The 23201-nt window shown below is 37.6% G+C and overlaps 1 protein-coding gene across 6 annotated transcripts in view; it reads right to left on the bottom strand.

The window, feature by feature from the left end:
* ANKIB1 (ankyrin repeat and IBR domain containing 1) overlaps positions 1–23201 on the bottom strand; it is a 143114-nt gene that overhangs the window by 51161 nt on the left and 68752 nt on the right. For 3 of the 6 annotated variants that reach the window (XM_047753727.1, XM_047753731.1, XM_047753728.1), the window contains exons 4-6: positions 19946–20128; positions 7594–7711; positions 265–536 (exon numbers count right to left, since the gene is read on the bottom strand). In XM_047753727.1, coding sequence (XP_047609683.1) covers positions 265–536; positions 7594–7711; positions 19946–20128 — 573 coding nt within the window. Of the gene's footprint in view, positions 1–264; positions 537–7593; positions 7712–19945; positions 20158–23201 lie in introns of all 6 variants that reach the window. The other 3 variants (XM_047753729.1, XM_047753730.1, XM_047753732.1) reach the window with 2 other exon arrangements.

Raw genomic sequence — 23201 nt, 5'->3', positions numbered from 1 at the left:
GGAACTTTTAAGTGAAAATACAGTAGATGGTTTTCCCAAATTCTTTTACATTTTCTGTTTCAAAAAGAGAAAAGAAAGCCTTTTTATTTTTCAATCTATAATCCAGAGATCACGAAAATAGTGTGTAATAACAGGTACTTGCTAAAGCATGAAATTACCAAACTCTTTAAAGGCAGAGGATTCAATTACAAGAATATGACTAGAGGTTCCATGAAACAATATTAAAATGAAAACTGTGGGAATACACTGAATACTAAACCATACCAAACTGGTGTCCAAATCCCCAGGAGATAAACTTATTTCATCTGGAGAGGTGACGGAAGAACGTGTAGTCCTTGGAGTTCTTGGAGAAGGGAGCGTGTCCCAGGCATTATAACCACTTGGTGGTGGAGTTGGCATTTGAACACCTGAACGTTGGCAGCAGTTCTCTGGGTTGGACATCCAAGCTTCAAGTAATTTCTCCCTGTCCCAGTCTTTAAGAAAAATGGGATGGACATCTCTCAACTGACAGAGAAGACATGGTGATGGTTTAAGAGCTTCATAATAATAAAAGGGACTAAATTAGAGAGATATAGGTCATCTAAGGCAGAAAAAGTAGTAACTACAAATGAAATATTCAGGTATGTTTTATCCATTCATATACATTTTTTTTTGTCTTTTTAGGACCGCACCTGTAGCACATGGAGGTTCCCAGGCTAGGGGTTGAATCAGAGCTACAGCTGCCTGCCTACACCATAGCCACAGCAACTTGGAATCCAAGCCACATCTGTGACATACACCACAGCTCATGGCAATGCTGAATCCTTAACCCACTGAGAGAGGCCAGGGATTGAATCTGCATCCTCATGGATACTAGTTGGGCTCATTAACCACTGAGCCATGATGGGAACTCCTCCATTCATATTTTTAAATGAAATTTAAACTTTTATAATTTACCATGGCTTACAACCGTGTCAGTATCTAATAATATGGTCAAAATTTTTAGTCATTTCTACCCATAATCAAAAAAAGTGGTTCACACATATTGGAATTTACCAAATTTTTGTTGGCATAGGTTTGATTAAGCCATTCTATTCGTTCAAAAACAATACATAACTTTGCAATTGGCTTCATTGGTGTCAACTTGTAAAATGATTACATACATAGCTCATTATAAACATGTCAAAATACCAACAAGTCCTAAAAGTCATTTGATAAATAGCCTGAAAGCAGAAGGAACTTCTGATGGGATTACGATTATAAACTCTAGTAAATTTGATATAAATTCCATATTAAGTGGGCTTCAACCTGGCTTAACTAAAAAAGGTTGTCTTTCTACTACAAACATTTCAAAAACAGACATATATGTGTTCATAAAGTCCAGAGCCATAAAAACCTAACAATTTAAAAATAATAAGCTAATATTATCTAATGACTTTGCTAGGTATTTTATATGTATTATTTCATCTACTTCTCACAACAAACTTTTCTTTTTTTGTCCTTTTAGGTCTGTACCTGCAGCATATGGACGTTCCCAGGGTAGGGGTCGAATAGGAGCCATAGCTGCTCTCCTACACTACAGTTCACAGCAACGCCGGATCCTTAACCTACTGAGTGAGGCCAGGGATTGAACCCATGTCCTTATGGATACTAGTCAGGCTCATTACTGCTGAGCCACAATGGGAACTCTCCCAAAAAACTTTTCAATCATTATTTAGATGAAAAAATCAAGACTCAGGGAATTTACACAACATGACCAGGTTCACAAAGACAGGAGAGATGTTGAAACAAATTTTTGTGAATCCAGTCTGTGTTCTTTCTACTGCAACCCAATAAAGTATAGGGTCAAAAGTAATATAGAGTCAGTTATTTAACAGAGGCCAATTCTATATCATTTTACCAATCAAACACCAATGGCTGTGGAAACTTTCTATATAAGATTTTTAAAAACATATTAAGTCAACATATTTGGTGGTTTAACAGGAAAATTATGACTCAGATACCCAATGAAGATAGAGGTAGTGTGTTTCCATTTATGCAAAGGCACAGGAGTATGATGGAGAGATATGAGCAGTTCCATGAAGTTGCAGTATACTATACTGTGGTTTGGGGAGATGAAGGATAAGACTGGAAACAGCAGTCAGATTTACAAAGAAAAACCCAGCAACTGGAAAACCCAGCATATATGTGCATTTCACAAAATGCTGCTAAATGGACCTCAATGTTTTGATAGGTATTTACAGGTATACCTTGGAGATAATGCAGGTTTGGTTCCAAACCATTGCAAGAAAGCGAATTCTAATAAATAATTAATATTAATTAACATTAACATTATTAATTAATATTGATAAACATTAATAAATAATAAAGCAAGTCATAAGAATTTTTTGATGCACATAAGGTTATGTTTACACCATATATATATTTAGCTATAATGCTAGTGCACACTTAATAGACTACAATTACAATACTTCAATGCTAAAAACACTAACCATCATCTGACAATGTAGGGTTGCCGCAAAACTTTAAATTGTAAAAAACGCAACATCTGCAAAGCACAATAAAGCAAAGTGCAATAAAATGAGGTATGCCTGTACTTACTTAAAAAGTTAAGACGTTCTTAGAATAGTATGATTATTTTTCAAGTTTCCATTATAATACTTTTAAATAAAGAAAATAACTACTATATTTCATACACACACATATTAAATATGCTAAATTTTAGTCCTATCTACTATAAATATTTTCCAGCACAGTTTCTGCTTGGATTCTATTATATCTTTCATTTAGCAAATATTTACTGAATGCCTTTTTTGTGCCATACACTATGTCAGTCTGTAGGGATACAATAGGAGGAAAGAGCAGGTATGATTCCTGCCTTCATGGAACTTACAGTCTAGCAAGAATAAAAACATTAAGAAAAATTAATACATTAAAAAAATCATCACTGTCAGAAGTATCATTAAGAGAGAGAGACTCCTATTTAGGGAGGACAGAGAAGGTGACTGGGGAAATGCCTGGAGAGGACAGCTGAAGGATGAGTGCGAGCTAACTTGGTAAAAGGGCGGGGGAGATATTCTAGACAGATGGTACACAGCATGTTCAAAGGCCTGATGGCAAGAAGGAAGGTGGCACCCTTGTGAAATTACAAAAGTCAATGTAGCTGGAGCTTGGAGACCAGAGTGGAAACAATGTGTGAGTGAGGCAGAAGAAACTGGTAGGGACTAGGCCACGGAGGACATCTCAGTATTACTTCTATCATCAGTTTAGGAGTTACAGGAAGTCAGTGAAAAGTTGGGCTCAAGGTTAGGAAGAACAGGTAGTCACAATTAGTCTTGAACATTCTGACTACAGTAGAAAAAAAACCAATCAGACAGGCTGAGAGTGGAGGGAAGGGAAACTAGAAAGAAGACTATAGGAGCACAGGTGAGAGATGGTGGCCACTAAGGCCATGGTTGGCCGCGGCGAAGATGAAAAGCAAAGTAAAAGCCAAGGTGGGTTTGCTGGTGCTGCCATCTATGCAAAGAGGGTATACCAGAGACTCTGGTTCAAGATTAAGAGCATAATTTTAATTTTAGACTTGATGAGATAATGGGTCTTTTGAGATATTCTAGAGGTATTTTCAAGTAGGCAGTTATATTTAAGCCTATAAAGTTCAGAAAAGAAGTCTAGTCTAGAGGGAGAAATGTCTATCTATGGAAGCCTTCAGAGAATATGTCATTTCCTAGGATGAGAGTAGAGTGGAAGGAGATGTGCTCTACTGATGTTTAATTGGCTATAGAAGTTATGAGTCTCCAAAGGAGCTTAAGGAAATACTTCAATATACATTTACTCTAGGGACAAGCAACCTAGCCTTGGTCTCATATTTAAAAAAAGTAGGTAAGTAAATTTTACTTATTTTCTCATTAGATAGCATTCAACTATATAGGTTACTTTTACTATGGAGGAAATACTCAGAGAATGGCCTTTGTATTCCTAACTGAGTCATCCTTAAAATTCAATTACTACTTAGTAAATATGGCCAAACATTTCTCTTCAAATTACTTTAAAACTAAATTTGACAATAGATAACACAAGACTTAAATGTATTATCCTGTGTAAAGCTGAATGAATGTTACCAAGGATACAATCTATAAATCTACCAAACAGTTCAGTTAAATAGCTCTGAAACAGAGCCCATCTGGGTTTCGAGAGCAATTAGAGTAAATTATAGCTATGTGCACTATTTTATTCACTAACATCATTTTTCTCTGAAAATTTTATTTGATTATCAAATGTCAATATAGCAGAAATGTCCATCTGAAATATTGCATTAGCCTCTATTTTATGCCTTAATAGGGGAACCAAATACAGAACTCTCAAGTAAGTTATCAAAACAATTTATCACAGAATGGACATATGCCAAGTAGTAAAATTCAGTTAGTTATCACCTTACTAGAAGCGATCCCATTACATAAAAGAAGTAACTGTGGGAAATATCAATGGCGTGAAAATGGAGTTGATCACTTAAAAATACTAGATGACACAATGTAAAAACACTAGAGATGAAATATTTCTTTTAATTACAATAAAATCACTTATAAAGTTAGTCTTCGATTCTACATAATACTGTAAGTTAGAATTCTGATATGTTAAATAATTTAGCTGAAACCTGTGGCAGAAATGGCTGTAAGTACACAACAATTCTACAGTGCAGAACTGTTGCTTGCAGTTAAGTGCAACCATGTGACTGAATTCTGGCCAGTGGAACACACGCAGGAATGACTTATGCCATTTCTAGGAATGGCTCAAAAAAACTCCCACACCTATTTCTCCATGTTCTTCTCCCGTTCCAACTGGCTGGCTGGAGTGGAAATCATCCCCAGGCCAACCTCAGAAGCTACTTTGTTAAGATAGCAGAGTATCACTCAGCCAGGTTTCTTGACTAACTATGTGGTGCATAGCTCCTGTCCCATTCCTCACCTAAATGAAAACACTTTAAACTATTACGATTACTAAATGTTTACTGTGTTTGATTTTACTTTCATTTCAGCAGCTGGTCTACCTGAAGGCAACTGTCATGTCACAGCTCCTCACTTGATGCCAGCTCTACATTATATTTAAATGTACTCTCTGTACTTGAAAGCTCAAGCAAAGGACGAAGTGCTGTGAACCTGACCCAAAAGAAACACAATTTAAGGAATTTTGCATTTCTTTATAAGTTCTTATATTATCACTATTAAGCATTATTATTGGCTAAAAATATTTTCTCTTTAAATTCTAACATTTTAAAAACCATTCTGAATTTCTCAATTTTGTTTTTGAAACCAGGTCTAAATTTTTCCCCAAAGGATTTACTTCAAAGTTTTTAAAGATAGCAATGGAGAAATATAGTCTTATAATAAAAAGGTGGATTTAAAAAATACATAAATAACATTTTAGATATCTACTTATTCTATAACTATTTCTGAGGGCTTAAGGGATGTCAGACAGTGCCAGAAAAAAAAAGAGAAAAGTTGCCCTCCAAAGAGCTCCCAGATTGATGTAGAGGAAAAGCAAATAAAGAGATGATTTCAATACTGTATTCTAAGAGTATGAGACATACATGCACATGATATTATGGAAGAGAGAGGAAGGGTCTCAATGCAGACTTGGGAACACATAAGTAGAAAAGCTTTCCTGGAAGAGGTAATTTCTAAGGACAAGTAGGAGAGGGTGAGTAAATCGAGACTGACAGAACTGGCAAAGAAGCCTGGGGTCATGAAGGTCCACTGAAGAGTTCAGAAGGTTTTCAGTCTGTGGAAAGCCAGTGAAGAGTTTTTCAGCAGAGGAGCTCCATGCACAAATCTGCATTTTAAAGTGCAATATAAAAAATGAATAAGCGTGAAGAGGAATGGCAACAGTGGAGACTCGGACTCAGGAGACTACAATTTGGATGAAAAATAATGACAACCTGAATTTAAGTTAGTGACAGTGAGAATGGAAAGAGCTTAAGTAAGGAAGGTGGGGGAGAGGATGAGAGATTAAGAAGAGAAATAATGAGACTGTAGTCAAAAGTAATAACAGAGATATGACTTCCCAGTTTCTGGCCAGGGTAATTAAATGAATGTGGAGGACCATTTATCAAGACAGTGGGAGAAATGATGAGTTCAGCTATGGACATCCTTAGGTTGAAGAGAAAATGTTAAATCGGCATTTAGAAATATAGCCTTGAATATAAGGTTGAACTGTACCTATATTCTTTATTGTTTAGGTTTTTTTCCAGTTTTGTTTTTGTTTTGTCTTTTTATGGCCACACCCATGGCATATGGAGGTTCCCAGGCTAGGGGTGGAATTAGAGCTGTAGCCTCTGGCCTATGCCACAGCAACGTTAGATCCAATACCACAGCTCACAGCAACACAGGATCATTAACCCACTGTGTGAGGCCAGGGACTGAACCTGCATCCTCATGGATGCTAGTCAGATTCATTTCTGCTAAGCCACAAAGGGTACTCCTGTTTAGGTGGTTTTTGAAACCCCTGTTTTCATTAGATAAATGCATTACAGCAGTGTTTCTCAGAGAGTGGTCCACTTGGTAGGCTTGTTTACAACACATATTTTTAGGCCTTACCCTTCACCACTTAGGCTCTCTGGAACTTATTCTAGGAATCGCTGCTTAGTTTACCATGCAATCCTTACTTAAACTAAAATTTAGAGCCAGTGGTATATAAAGTGGAAAAGAGTATAGAACTCTGGGAAATACCAATATTGAATGTAGTGATTCTGGAGGGTGATATACCAAATTACCCACAGAGGTGAGCAAAGGATGATGAACTATGGAATTTTAAATTTTCTTTTGAGCAAAAAAACTGGAAGTTGACATTCTATTTCAGTATAGATTAAAAAAAAGATTTATAGTTAAAAAAGACTGGTATGCCTCAAAATTATCGGAGAACAGCCACTTACCTTACTCTTTTAACAAATAATTTCTAAATCAGAAAAAAACCTGTCTTTGAAATAAGCCAAAATATCAAATATCAAGTGTGCAATGAGAGGGTCCAATTCAGTATGTGATGACTCCCAGAATGGTTAAGTATCACAGAACTTAAAATAAGCTGAGTACTTTTCCAAAGTAAAGTTGGTAATGTCCCCCAAAACAAACGAAAACCCCACCTTAAAGGGACAGTGTATTCATCTGCTGGCACTATAATTTCACTTTGTATGTTTCATGGTGAGAAATAGCTTTTATATAAAATAAATACAATTGACAATATCAATAGCACAACTGTTAGTTCACTGACTTTAGTAAAAATTAATGTTGAAATCATGACCAGGACAATGGATTCCAACTTCAATCCTGCTTAACTCACACATTTCTAAAATTAGACAATCTATAAGTTGATTTAGTAGCCCAATTTTCAAAAAGAAAATTCCTACTTCTCCTCCGTGATTCATAGCCAGCTTATACTTCAAAATACAAAACGTTATGGGGATGCTGAGAGCTGCAGTAACCACTGCAAGAAAAAACAACTTGGGCTTATTTACCAAACTATTTTGTTTTATGTTAAAACATTAAAATAGAGCCATCTTTTAAACTCTGACAAGTTTCAAAAGGCACTCATGTTATGAGAAGCATAAGGTATTTCTTTCATTACCATGAGCTCGAAGTAAAGCTTCAGCTGTAAATAGTGGAGCCTGGAGCATGTCTGCTGTTTCCACAATGAGCATATCTTTCAATCTACGAAGATCCTGAGGTCTTAATCCTTCATATGGCTTTAAAAAGAAGAAAAAGAAAGTTAAATTGGCTCTTATACCCTTAGGAAGTTCTAAATGCCTATAAATAAATATATATGATTATCATTTAATCTTCCAGTTCCAGTTTGGCACTGAAGTTAGAAAGGTTCTCTATAGTTCTCTTGTGGCACAGCAGATTAAGGATGTGGTGATGTCACTGCAGTGGTCTGGATAGCTGTTGTGATGCAGTGTTAGATCCTTGGTCCCAGGAACTTTCACATGCTGCAGGCGTGGCCAAAAAAAATAAATAAATATAAACCAGTTCTGTATGCTCCACTAAAATTGACTTCACACTACTCTCTTACAATCTTTTTAAGCTGGAAAGTGGATGCCTGGTCTCATGTACCTTATCATTCTAAAACAAAAGAATCATACTATAATGACAAGACTATCTTGCTTTAGAGTTCTGAAAATCGGATAATACAAAAAAGTATTAGAAATAAAAACCTATAATCCCACCACTGAGTAAAGGTCATGACTTAAGTTCTCAAGGTTTTTTTTGTTTTGTTTTGTTTTTGCTTTTTAGGGCTGCACTTGAGGCATATGGAGGTTCCCAGGCTAGGGGTCAAATCGGAGCTATAGCTGCCGGCCTACAACACAGCCATAGCAACACAGGATCCAAGGCGAGTCTGTGACCTACACCACAGTGCACCACAATGCCAGATCCTTAACCCACCGAGCAAGGCCAGGGACTGAACCTATGTCCTCATGGATGCTAGTCAGATTTGTTTCCACTGAGCCACAGCAGGAACTCCAGTTCTCAAGTATTTTTATCCAGTCTTTTTGCAAGTCAATTTTGTGTGAGTATATATGTATTCACATAAATAAAGTTTTAATCACTGAACAAGCAAATATTTACACTTATTAAGATCCAATCTGGATTGCTAGTGGGATTATACTATATACCTAGTAATTACTTTGGACAGAAGTGCTTATTCCATATTATTCAGACTTCTTACTCATAAACATATTATCTCTGTGTTTATTCAAGGGTTTGTTAATGCTCCTTATTAACTTCATAAAGGTAGTGTATTATTTCAGGTTCTTTGTTCTTTTGTTATCCTTTTTTTTTTTTGCTTTTGACACTAAAAATATAAAGAATAAAATCAAAACTGTCTCACTATGCAGAAACTTATAAAAATTAAAATAATCTGTGACATGGCCTCCCTTACTTTTCTCTAATTTCCCCATCCTTGCCTATCACTACCATGAATTTGATTTGTAGCTGTCATAATATTATGGGATAACATTATGTATCACCAAGCAACTTGCTTTTATTTTTATTCAATACTGTGTATTTATTATTAATACTCTTAGACATAGCTATTTCAATCCTTCAAATAGATGTAACTATCTTACTGCAGGGAGCACAGAACTAAAGACCATAACCTAAAAAACTCTACATTTAAAAATTTAGAAATTCCCAAGTACTTATCAATCACTGTGAATACCCTTTGGCAACATCTACCACACACCCCAGAGAGTTCTGGGCAGTCACTAAACCCCATCCATTAGAGCTGACCTACAAATACCTTAAAATTAGATATTATCTTTACTTCTTGCCCCCCCCCTATTTTTTTTGGGTTATCATGGAAACCATTTCATCAATTCTTACTTAACCCAATATGATGGAAATTCTATTCCCCAGGGATAATTTCTCTCAGTTGATATGACAAGTTTCCTGATCCTAAGGTGTCTTCTGGCAGGTTTGCACATATAAGCAATAAGTGTATTAATGACAGGAAAGACTCACAGACTTGACTGCATAAAAATATTCGAGATTTAAATGTAAAAAGTGTGTTGCTTTTAATATATAAGGAATTTGTGACAATCAGTAAATTTAAAATATCAAAAGTTATAAAAACACAAACATCCTTAAATTTACAAACTCTACCTAACAAACTGGCCAAGTTTTAAAAATAACTCAAAACCCTCAATATTAGTAAGGTTGCAGTAAGATGGCCCTGTGATGCACTGTGGCTAAAAATAAAAACTGTTATATCATTTAACAGCCAAGTATTAGGTGCCATGAGCCTTTAAAACATTCATCTTTTGACCCAACAATTTTACTTGTAGGAATCTATCCTAAGGTATAATCACAAATGTGAACAAAATTGGTCACTTGCAATGTTACTTTTAAGTGACAAAATGCTAGTGACCCAAATGTACATTAAAAGAGTTACAGGGTATCTACAAGTTAGAAAGTCATTCAAAATGATTTCCATGATAAGTCTGTAAACATTAAGAAATGCTGAGAAAAAAAAGCTTAGAGGATATAAAATGCACAATGTTGGGGGTTCCCATCGTGGTGCAGTGGTTAACAAATCCAACTAGGAACCATGAGGTTGGGGGTTTGATCCCTGCCCTTGCTCAGTGGGTTGACGATCCGGCATTGCCGTGGGTGGTGGTGTGGGTCGCAGACGCGGCTCAGATCCTGTGGCTCTGGCATAGGCTGGCAGCTACAGCTCCGAATAGACCCCTGGCCTGGAACCTCCATATGCCGCAGGAGCGGCCCAAGAAACGACAAAAAGACAAAAAAAAAAAAGCATAATGTCATCACATGAAAAATGGAAGGCAATCATGCAAAATGTTGTAAGTATTATTCATAAGTGGGAGAATAATGAACATTTTATTTTATTTTTTTTTTGTCTTTTTGCCTTTTCTAGTGCCGCTCCCGCGGCATATGGAGGTTTCCAGGCTATGGATCTAATTGGAGCTATAGCTGCCGGCCTTCACCAGAGCCACAGCAACATGGGATCCGAGCCGCATCTCACACCACACCTCACAGCAATGCCGGATCCTTAACCCACTGAGCGAGGCCAGGGATCGAACCCTCAACCTCATGGTTCCTAGTCGGATTCGTTAACCACTAAGCCATGATGGGAACTCCAGAATAATGAATGTTTTAAAATTTTCACTCTGCTTCTTCTTATAAAGAGCATATCTGGCAGAAAAAATTCATTAAAAAATTAAAGAAAAATCACTGGGGATTTTTTTTGTTGTTGTTTGCTTTCAACAGTGGCAGAGCACTCAATCAATCTGCAGGGCTACTCCTTCCACAAACCGTATTAAAGACAATGCTAAATACACTTCATATCACACTGCAACAATAGTCCACTACACCTACATATGCATTCAGCTATACTGCCATGAAGCTCTACACATTCAGGTTTCCTAGGACTTTAACGAGATAAAGAAATAAAAATTTAACCTAAAACTATTCTATAGGGATATTATTAATTTTTAAAAAAGGTAATTTAATCCAAACTGTCCTTTAAAAAGTGGTCCCAAATCATCATGTACCAAGTTTGCTTTTAAGATAATGTATGAACCACACTTTCCCCTACAAAAACCTGCTAGATCTTTTTCTTTTATGATTAAACTGTAGTACTCATTCCCATCTAGAAGTTACAGACTAGGTAGAGCATTGCTTCTAGAAAATATATTCTAAGTTCAGACTTGGGACCTCTCCTGCCTCAGCAATGAAAGCCAGTAGTTTCAGATACTCCCGGTGGTGGCAACTGAATATTTCCTATTATTATTTCCTAAATGTTCTTTTTCAGATTACCTATCATTCTACCTCACTTAAACTGAGCCAAATAAGATTCGATTTTAGATACATTAAGGAATACAAAGCAATCTGCATAGATAAAAATTTTTAAATGATGCACACATTTAAAACTTAAATAGATTACAATGGAAGAAAACTAGTTTTTTTTTTTCTTTTCTTTTTTTGCTATTTCTTGGGCCGCTCCTGCGGCATATGGAGGTTCCCAGGCTAGGGGTTTAATTGGAGCTGCAGCCACTGGCCTACGCCAGAGCCACAGCAATGCTGGATCCAAGCAGCGTCTGCAACCTACACCACAGCTCACGGCAACGCCGGATCGTTAACCCACTGAGCAAGGGCAGGGACCGAACCCGCAACCTCATGGTTCCTAGTCGGATTTGTTAACCACTGTGCCAGAAAACTAGTTCTTGAAGGAGAAAGACATACTGCCTTCATGAACATGTAACATACTCACTCTGAATTTCTGCAACAGAATTATAATTAGTTCATGTGAGGCATTTCAATGCACTGCTCAGTCCCAAGTGGGGACTATCCCTTTCCTCTGCAGAAAGGATTAAAATGAAGGTGACTTTCTCTTTCCTGTAGCAAAGATAAACTGCTTCTATTTTTAGATTAACATAAATCAGCAATAAGCTTCAAAGCAGTCCAGTACTGAACAAAGAAAGAAAAAGGAAACTAATTTAAAAAGGAACAGCAAATCAAAGTGTATCTTTTAAGTCAGGGCCTATTACTGCTACCAAAATATTGCTGAAGAAATGTGAAACAGCCCAACCAACATACTGTAACACTTTCATGTCATGTATAAAGTGATAGTATCTTCAAAAACTGTTTCAGGAAAGACTATGACAAAGGAGTTATGAAAGAAGTATTTGTTTTTATTTTTTTTCCACAATGAAAACAGCTTTCCTCCCAATTAAATAGGTAAAATGTTAACTGTTAAAAAAATGCAAAAAAAAAAACCCCAAACAAACAGAAAAAACAACAAAAAAACCCCAAACCCCAAGTATTTATATACCCCAAAGCATTGGTAATTTTATATAATCAAATTTTAGATGTGAGAGATACTCAGGGAAAGGAGAGCCTATTTCCAGTTCCTCTTAATACCAATCTCTCATGAGCTGTTCCATGAGCTTAGCCTGAGACAAAGTAGGGAAAGAACACCAGAGAAGGATCTCAGGATTCTCGGACCCTTCCCTTTGTTTAGGTTTCCCCTCTTACCCAGGTGCTCTCAACTGGGAATCAAGACCTGGATTTCTCCTTTGATCTGAGAAGAAGGCTGCTATTCCTGCTAACCAGGGTACAGCCAAGCAAAGGCCACATCCAACCATACAGGTTCTCTGCCAGAAAAAGAGCCTTGAGTCTTACTGATTTACAGACTGGCAGGGGAGAGGAGTGGATGAGTTCCTTAGATGGCTTTCATAGTGGTGTATTATTCAGTTCCCCCTTCATTTACCCAGATATAGTCACACAATCTACTCTCACAGAGCCTGACCCTTATTAAGGTCTCTGTTCTTTCTTTGCAGGTTTAGATAAATTAAATACATTCCTCCCAGCTATCACTCGAATACACCACCTTGTTTCTATTATTTCTTTCTTTTTTTTTTTTTTTTTTTTTGCTATTTCTTGGGCCGCTCCCGCGACATATGGAGGTTCCCAGGCTAGGGTCCAATCGGAGTTGTAGCCACCAGCCTACACCAGAGCTACAGCAACGTGGGATCCGAGCCGCGTCTGCAACCTACACCTCAGCTCACGGCAATGCTGGATCGTTAACCCACTGAGCAAGGCCAGGGACCGAACCCGCAACCTCATGGTTCCTAGTTGGATTCGTTAACTACTGCGCCATGACGGGAACTCCTCTATTATTTCTTTACAGCGGTTACTACTTTCAGAAATTGTGTTCACCTTTTTCTGTTTTTAAACTTTTTCATTTTTCAAAATTTTATTGTAGTTTACTCTGTCATACAACAAAGTGATTCTGTTATACATATATACATATACACACGTCCATTCTTTTTCAGATTCTTTTTTTTTTTTTTTTTTTGCTTTTTAGGGCCACAAGTGTCGCATATGGAAGTCCCAGGCTGGGGGTTCAATCAGAGCTGCAGCTACCAGCCTATGCCACAGACACAGCAACACAGGACCCAAGCCACATCTGCGACCTAGCAACACAGGATCCAAGCCACATCTGCGACCTATACCACAGCTCATGGCAACACTGGATCCCCAATCCACTGAGCAAGGCCAGGGATCGAACCTGCATCCTTACAGATGCTAGTCAGGTTCGTTACCACCGAGACACAACTGAAACTCTCCAGATTCTATTCCCATTCAGATTATCACAGAATACTGGCTAGAGTTCTCTGTGCTATAGAGTAGTTTCCCATTGGCCAATCATTACATATACCATAGCGTGCATATTAAACTTATCTGTGTACATCTCTCTAACCATGCTAGAATACAAGAATCTAGAGGACAGGGGCTTATCTTTGTTCTTCACTGTATCTCCAAGCTCTTGTATTTATTTTTTAAATTATTATTATTATTTTTTGCTTTTTAGGGTTGCACCTGTGGCATATTGAGGTTCCCAGGCTAGGGGTCAAATTGGAGCTACAGCTGCCAGCCTACACCACAGCAATGCAGCATCCGAGCCGAGTCTGCGACCTACACCACAGCTCACAGCAATGCTGGATCCTCAACCCACTGAGTGAGGCCAGGGATTGAACCTATGTCCTCATGGATGCTAGTCAGATTTGGTAACCACTGAGCCACAATGGGAACTCCAATTTTTTATATTCTTTTTATGGCCACACCTGAGGTAAATGGAAGTTCCCGGGCCAGGGATTGAATCTAAGCTGGAGTTCCGACCTGAGCCACATTTGTGGCAACACCGTATTCTTTAACCCACTGTGCAGGACCAGGAATCGAATGTGAACCTCTGCAGCCACCTGAGCCACTGCAGTTGGATTCTTAACCCACAGTGCCATGGCAGGAAGTCCTCCAAGCTCTTTTAAAAGTGTCCGATAGAGTAGTCACTCAGAATTTGTTAGTGATGAAATGAAGGAGTATATTGCACATTTAGAAACTAATCATCTAGAGGGAAGGACTAAATTAAAATGAAATTATAGAGCTATGTTACACATTGTCCACATCATTAACTGAATCAAGAAACTTGGCAAAAATAAACACCTCACTTTGGGAACATAAATTTTTAAACGTACCTAATTATGTAGCTTAGTAAAATTAAATAGCAGGCCATGTAAAACTACTAGCATAGGCAGAATAACAAGAGTCATTGAGGGTCAAAGTACAGGTACAAAAATAAATTTTAAAGAAATTTGGAGTTCCCGTTGTGGTGCGGCAGAAATGAATCCAACTAGGATCCATGAGGTTGAGAGTTCGATCCCTGGCCTCGCTCAGTGGGTTAAGGATCTGGCATTGCCATGAGCTGTGGTGTAGATCGAAGATGCGGCTTGATCTGGCGTTGCTGTGGCTGTGGTGTAGGCTGGCAGCTGCAGCTCCAATTAGGTTCCCTAGCCTGGGAACCTCCATATGCTGTGGGTACAGCCCTAAAAAGACAAAAGACAAAAAAATAAAATAGTTAAAAATTTTTTTTTGTCCTTCATTGTTATAAAACTCATAGAACTTAAAACTAACCATCTTAGAGTGTATAATTCACTGGCCTCTAGCACATTCACAGTGCTGTATAATCACTACCTCTATCTAGTTTCAAAACATTCCCATCTCCTCAAAAGAAAACCTCATACCCATTAAGCAGTCATTCCCTACTCTATCCTCCTTCCAGTCCCTGGAAACCACTAATGTGCTTTCTGTCTCTATGGATTTACCTATTCTGGGTATTTCATACAAATGGAATTATTTAATATGTGACCTTTGTGTTTGCCTTCTTTCACTTGGCATGTTTTTGAGATTGATCAATATTATAGCATACATTAGTACTTCATTCCTTTTTATGGCAGAGTGATATTTCATTGTGTGTATACCTCACATTTTATTTATTCATTCATCTCATTGTAAAAACTGCTCCTATAAAAACATCTGTGTATAAATATTTACAAAAGTTTTTTTTTTAACATTAAGAAATAGTAGACAAAATAAATCCAATATAGGTTAAGAAAAAACTACAAAATTAGAAAAAATGTAGGGGCGTGTGATTATAATACCAGCATGACACAAATTCAAAAGGCATAAGTGAAAAAAAAAAATCATGCCTCTAAATATCCTAAAACTGAAAAACAGGATTTGGAAAAATATGCAAAGTTCTCTTAGAAAGCATTAATACAAACCATCCAAAGGAAAAAAGCAAATGAACAATCAATTCACAGAATAATCAAATAAATAAATTCAAACAGGTACCATTTGTTTATTCAAACTAGCAAAAATTAAAAATACTGATAATACCTAATGCTAGGAATAATGTGGAGAAAATAATGCTCTTATATGCTACTGGAAGAAGAGTAAATTGATAAAGTCTTTTTAGCTCAATTCAACAGCATCTCATGATCCATCAAACCAACTTCTTCAAATTTATAGGGAAGATACTTTTAAAATGTGTACATAAATGCAGTAACAATGATGACATCACAATCAGCAAATACTGAGATTAACACTTATCATGAGCCAGGCACTGTTCTAAGTATTTACACATATTAACTCATTTAAGGATCACTACAACTCTATAGAGACCTTTATCATCTTTATTTTAAGGAAAAAGAAACTAAAGCAAAGATACTAAGTAACCTGCTCAAGGTCACACAGTAGGTAAGTCTAAGATAACAACCCAGTCAGTTTGGCTTCAGAACTATTTTTTTAACCACAATAATGACACCATTAGATAAAGATACAAATGTAACAAGTAGATAAATATTCCCTTGAGCCTTTTTTTTTCCTCTTCCTTTTTCAACCGCACTTGTGACCTATGTCCCAGCTGAAACCTATGCTGCAGTTCTGACTTATGCTGCAGCTGTGGCAATGCCGGATCCTTAACCCACCTTGTTGGGGTGGGGATTGAATCTGCACCACGACAAAGACAATACCGAATCTCAATCTGCTGCATCACAGAAGGAACTCCCATTTTAGCCTTGTTTTCAATGGCAAAAATATCTAAATCATTTAAATGGTTGTCAATAGGTAAGTAGTTAACATATGTAGATCATATGTTTTAACTTTGAACAATGCTCATGATATAAGTTGAAAAAATATTTTAGCAAAATTTCAATGTACCACATGATCTTATTTTTGCATTAAAAATTCTATATGCTGGAGTTCCCGTTGTGGTGCAGTGGTTAACGAATCCGACTAGGAATCATGAGGTTGCGGGTTCGGTCCCTGCCCTTGCTCAGTGGGTTAACGATTCGGTGTTGTCGTGAGCTGTGGTGTAGGTTGCAGACGCGGCTTGGATCCCGCGGCTCGGATCCCGCATTGCTGTGGCTCTGGCGTAGGCTGGTGGCTACAGCTCCTATTGGACCCCTAGCCTGGGAACCTCCATATGCTGCGGGAGCAGCCCAGGAAATAGCAAAAAAGACAAAAAAAAAATTCTATATGCTTATATGTTTGCTTAAGTCTGGTAGCACACACAAGAAACCACTGGGGGACAGCGTTAGAAGGAGGAAAAAAATTTACAACAAAAAATATTCACTATAAATTTTAGGAAATCCATGAAAATAATAATAGAAGAGAAAATTACCCATAATCACAATGATCATTTTGGTATACTTCAATTTTCTTCTAATATATAAGTTTTTAAAATGTAATTAGTGGAGTTCCTGTTGTGGCACAGTGGAAATTAATCTGACTAGTATCCATGAAGCTGAGGGTTCGATCCTTGGCCTCGCTCAGTGAGTCAAGGATCTGGCATTGCTGTGAGCTTGGTGTAGGTCGCAGAGGCAGCTAGGAGCCCACACTGCTGTGGCTACAGCTCTGATTTGACCCCTAACCTGGGAACCTCTGTAGGCCATGGGTGTGGCCCTAAAAAGTAAAAAAATTAAAAATAAAAAGTAAATGAAGAAATAAAATATAATTTGTATCAAACCATTCTGTCATCATTTTTAAACTTAACAAAATAGTTTATTATGGTTATTATATTTCATTTAGGTCTTAAATCTACTGATAAGGAGTACTATTAATTTCTGATTTAATTATAAATTAAGATAGTATGTTTGATAAAAAGCCTAAACATAGTCATACATGTGTTTCAATTTAATCACATAAACATTATTTTAAAAATATTATTCTTCAAATCTTGTTTTTTGGATAAATTACTATGTTAATCCTTACATTAATAATTTGTTTTATTCAAAATCATGGACTGTCAAATGGTAGGTGGCAAGGAAATATAATAGAGACGCTTATACTTGAAATCAGAAGAATCAGATTCAGCTCACTTTGATTGTGGAAGGTTATTCAACTAGTTTGTGGTTTACCTTCCTTATTTAAAAAAAGAAGGTGCATAATTATCATTCAAGTACTCTGGATTCAACAGCCATGTGAAAGTGCTTAGAGCATTTGCCCTCTTTCTATGTCTACTTATCTCAATAAGCATTCCTATAAAATAACAAGAAACACAAAAGGTAAAAGGTAAAAAATATAAACTTTTTAATTTTAAGAAATTCAAGGGATTTTTTGACCATCTGGAGAGTACAGAAGCTTAAAAACTGTCAGGAATTCATCGGAAAAATAAAACAGAAAGTATAATTATTTTTCTAAAGACATACAAATATTAGTTACATAAATCCATTCAGAATCAAGTTAGCACTGAATATTGAGGAATCAGAATCAGTTCTGGAGGAAAAATGTGAGAGTGTTTTATAATAATTTCTTTCTTTAAGAAATATTTAGGGATGCCCACTGTGCAAGCAATGTATGAAACACTGAAAATATTCTCTTGAATAAGGTAGTTGTGGTTGTAGGCCTCTTAGGATTGACAATCTAATAGAAGAGAAAGGCAATAAATCAAGTAAATAGATGTATAAAACAAAATGATAGCATGTAGTAAGTGCTATGAAAAACAAACAGGGGATTAAGGTAAAGAATAATGGAAAGAGAGTGGCCTACCTCAGAAAAAATGGCCCAAGACTGCCTCTCTGAAGAACTGATATTGAGCCAGCAGAGAGGAAACTGGGAGGTGATTTCTGACATAGGTAATAGCAAATGCCAAAGACTCAGTGTAGTTTAGGTACTAGAATTACAGTAAAATATGCCAAGGAAAAAGATATCAAACAATGCCGGAGAGGTAAACAGTGGTGAGATCATATAAGGTCTCGTATCTGAGCAAAGAATTTGGATTTTACTCTAAGCACAATGAAAAGTCACTAGAGGAGTTCCTGTTGTGGCTCAGTGGTTAACGAATCCGACTAGGAACCATGAGGTTGCAGGTTCGATCCCTAGCCTTGCTCAGTGGGTTAAGGATCTGGTGTTGCTGTGGCTCTGGTGTAGTCCGGCAGCTACAGTGCCAATAGGCCATTAGCCTGGGAACCTCCATATGCCGCAGGCACCACCCTAAAAAGACAAAAAAAAAAAAAGTCAGTAGAAGTTTAAGTGATAGGATCTCATTTAAGTTTAAAAATGTCACTCTGGTTACTGTGCACAAAATGGATGCTAAGGGGAACAGAAGAGAAGAAAGGAGACCAGTCAGGAAACTACTACAATAGTTCAGATAAGAAGTGGAGAGAGATGAGCTTTACCTTTCTGGAGGTAAAACTGACAGGATTCCCAGATTGTTTGGATGTGAGAAACTGAGAATGCACGCCACATTTTTGCCTGAGTGGATGAAAGTAATGTTTATTGGGACAAGGAAGTAAAACCAGAGAGCATTGTCTCTGAAGCTTAAGGGAACAGTGTTATACTAAGAAGGGCATGGTTAACTGTGTCTAGTGGTGCTGAAGAATTCAAGTAAAATGAGAAGAGAAAAGTATCATTGGATACTTTTGACAATAGGGTGACAGGCTAGGGGTGGAATTAGATCTGCAGCTGCTGGCCTATGTCACAGCTACAACAACTCTGGATCTTCAACCTGTTGAGCAAGGCTAAGGATCAAACCTGCATCCTCATGGACACTATGTCGGGTTCTTAACCTGCTGAGCCACAACTGGAAACTCCCACAACAGGGTGACTCTTGATGTCCACTGCAAGTGCAGTTCCATCAGAGCAGAAAGGAAGAAAGTCACATTGCAATGGGCTAAAGACTGAAGGGAAGGTGAGGAAGTTGCTGTGAGGAGACAACTCAAGTTTGGTTTTGTCATATGAGGATCAGTTATGGGGCTGTAATTGAAGGGAAACAGGGACAGGGATGGTGAAGAGTGGTCAATGGAGAGGCTGTTTTGTTTTTTTACGATGGGATGAAAAGAGCAATCCACAAGACAGGAAGAGACTGAGGAACGGGACTGGAGTCTAGGAGTAGCGGCAGTGGTAGGATTCATTCACACATCAGTATCTCTATTTATATGAGGTAAACATATATGTTAGAGGACAGATACCACCTCCAGGTTTTCTAAAGGTGGTATGGCTAGGTAGATGAAAGGATATTTGGCATATTGCAAAGAAGACCACATAAGTGGGTTGTAAAGAAGAAATTTAAAATTTAATATAAAAGTCCATAATTTTTGTATTAAAAAAAAAAGAAACCTTACCTCTCGTTTGTCTAATGCAGCATATTCAGCTTCTATTTCTTCAGCTTCAGGATCTCGTGAGAATACCATTTGAGATTCTAGATTGAGGGCCAAATCTTTGTGGTGTTGCTTTTCGGCACAATCACAAGGAGTATCTTTATTCTCATTCTCAGCAAACAAATCTCCTCCATGTTTTACTAAAAGCTAAAAAAGATTTTTTCAAAAACTTGCAACTGCAGATTTAAAAGACAAATTATTTCATGTTGCATATTAAAAATGTTTCTTTAATAAAGGAAGCATGACAAAAATTCAACAGTATGTACCTGAAATGACAATAAAAATTATTTAGATACTAGTGGCTTCTGATTTTATGAATAGCAATTCTTGTTTATCAGCGTTAAGATGACTTCCTTTGGTTAAAAACAACAAACCAATTTCTTAAACTTTAAAAAAAGAAATTCTTAAGCAGTCTGTACAATTCAAACATAAAGTTGTACTTAAAAAGAACTTAATAGTCATTCAATGCTTTACATTTTATACATTTAATTTTTCTTAAATAAGGTCACAGGTGATACTTTTACTTTTACCAGTAATACTTGTCCTGACATGGCAGACAAAAGTTTTCTCATTTGTATCATTCATTACTCAGTTAAACACTGAAATGAGTTAGACTGAGCAAGTCACTGAAGCAAAACTGTTTTCAATATTCCTCAAAATAAGCCAAGGGAAAAGGTACTAACAGCCAAGTTAAGAGGATAACAATATCAGGAGTTCCTGTTGTGGCGCAGCGGTTAACGAATCCGACTAGGAACCATGAGGTTGCGGGTTCGATCCCTGCCCCTGCTCAGTGGGTTAACGATCCCGCGTTGCCGTGAGCTGTGGTGTAGGTTGCAGACGCGGCTCGGATCCCGCGTTGCTGTGGCTCTGGCGTAGGCCAGTGGCTACAGCTCCGATTCGACCCCTAGCCTGGGAACCTCCATATGCCACGGGAGTGGCCCCAAAAAATAGCAAAAAGACAAAAAAAAAAAAAGAGGATAACAATATCAAACAATCTCTTGATATTTACAGGTACGACTTCACGCAAAGAAATCCTACTTAGAAAAATAGATGGAATAGTGAGTTGACTTGTTCAGTACTGAGGTTTCTCCTGGTTTTGCCCAAGTTAAATATGCTATTATTAAGGGCTGTAGGTTCAAGTTTCCCCACTATGTCCACAGAGACATTAAGAAGGACATGAATGCCATGAGAGCCATGATCTAGGACAACCCTAAGGGACAGCCTGACAATTAGTCACAGACCTGATTATTTTATAGGATTCAGTCACAACCATAAAACCACGGTATCGGCCACCATTTACTCTTTCTAAGTGCCAAGCTCTATACCAAGACTTCCAATACACTTCTTTTTTTTTTTTTTTTGTCTTTGCCAGGGCTGCACTCTTGGCATATGGAGGTTCCCAGGATAGGGGTCTAATCGGAGCTGTAGCTGCCGGCCTACGACAGAGCCACAGCAATGCCAGATCCAAGCCGCATCTTCGACCTACACCAGAGCTTACGGCAACGCTGGATCCTTAACCCACTGAGCGAGATCAGGGATTGAACCTGCAACCTCATGGTTTCTAGTCAGATTTGTCTCCGCTGTGCCACGATGGGAACTCCGCAATACACATTCTTATTTAATATTAACAACCCCATGTGGCAGGCATATTACATTTCAAAGAGTTTAACTTCACCAAAGTTATCCAACTAGTAAGCAGTAGAACTGGGATTTAGACACAAGTTTGACTGGATACTGTACTGACACACAAAGCAGGCTGATCAGAAAATTAAAGTCAAGTGAATTCTGTCCCAACCTTAATTATAATCTAAACATGAATACTTTTTAGAGGTTTTCATTTTTTATGGGCTTAATAAAAATGATAGCTTCTTTTCATTTTCTTCTAAATAATTTTATCTTCCTTCCCTCCCTCCAACAAACACACAGATCTTCCTGTAATGTTCCTTTATTGCTTTTGGAACTGAAGTCTTTATGGTTCCTCTACAGTCATCCTGGGAGGCTCTGACCAAATAAGGGACTTTTATCAATGCCAGGCCTGGAAGCCATGGCTAATTTGAGAAGCCCAGTGGATATGACTTTGGCTTCCTGCTCTAGGCCAAGGGTATAGCTAAAATGGCTTTAAACATTTTTAAAGTTGTGAAAACAAGCAAACAAATCAAGAGTATGAAACACAGACTTGGGGTCACAAAGCTTAAAATATTTACCCATTACATCTGGCCCTACAGAAAAAATATCTGTAAAGCATAGTTCTCAGCAGTCACTGTTGCATCTGCCTTCTAAAGCCTAGAGGCAAGATCACAGCAGCTGTTACTTACAACCTGGAACCTTTTCAGTCCAACTGTGGCCCGGGGACTAGAAGTATCAGCAGGGAATTTGTTAGAATGCTAAATTTCAGTGTTACCACCCAGTCCCCTCAAACTCTAGACCTCTAAATCAGAACCTGATTGTGAACTCTAGGAGATTCCCTTTTCTTTTCTTTCTTTAGTACGTTTATGATTTTACCTTTTTTTTTTTTTTTTTTTTTTTTTGCTTTTTAGGGCCACACCTGCGGCATATGGTGGTTCTCAGGCTAGGGGTCCAATCAGTTACAGCTGCTGGCCACAGCCACATCAGATCTTAGCCAAGTCTGTGACCTATACCACAGCTTACAGCAACACTGGATCCTTTAACCCACTGAGTGAGGCCAGGGATCAAACCTGCAAGCTCATGGTTCCTAGTCAGATTCATTTCCACTGCACCATCATGGGAACTCCCATTTATGATTTTACTTTTTAAGATTAAAGATATTAACTTAAAGACTTATGTGAACAGTCATGAGTGCTTGTACAGGTAAGTTTCTATTTTTAGCATATAAAAGTCATATTACATGCATACCACACAAAATTTGTTTCTCTTTTTCCTTATATTTCCTGTACATTTTGTTCAGAGAAAGTGATACTGTTATTTCTAGGAGATTCTTACGCACATTAAAGTTATCAAGCAATGACCCAAGCGTATGACCTATGTGGTGTGGAAAGTGACATAACTTAACCTATTTGATACTAGAGACTTGTGATAAGTCCACAGACTTACCACAAGTACTGCAAGGTCTACTATTTTCAGCCTTTCTGCTCCACAGGTTATCCAACACCTAAACACAAAACAGACTATTTGTTTCTGACTGCTACAGAACTAAGACAGCTGACACTATTCTCTGATTCTTTATTCAGAACAACAGAAA

The sequence above is a fragment of the Phacochoerus africanus genome, chromosome 11, assembly GCF_016906955.1.
Source record: "Phacochoerus africanus isolate WHEZ1 chromosome 11, ROS_Pafr_v1, whole genome shotgun sequence".
NCBI classification, from domain to species: Eukaryota; Metazoa; Chordata; class Mammalia; order Artiodactyla; family Suidae; genus Phacochoerus; species Phacochoerus africanus.
This window is presented reverse-complemented; position numbering and strand designations above follow the sequence as displayed.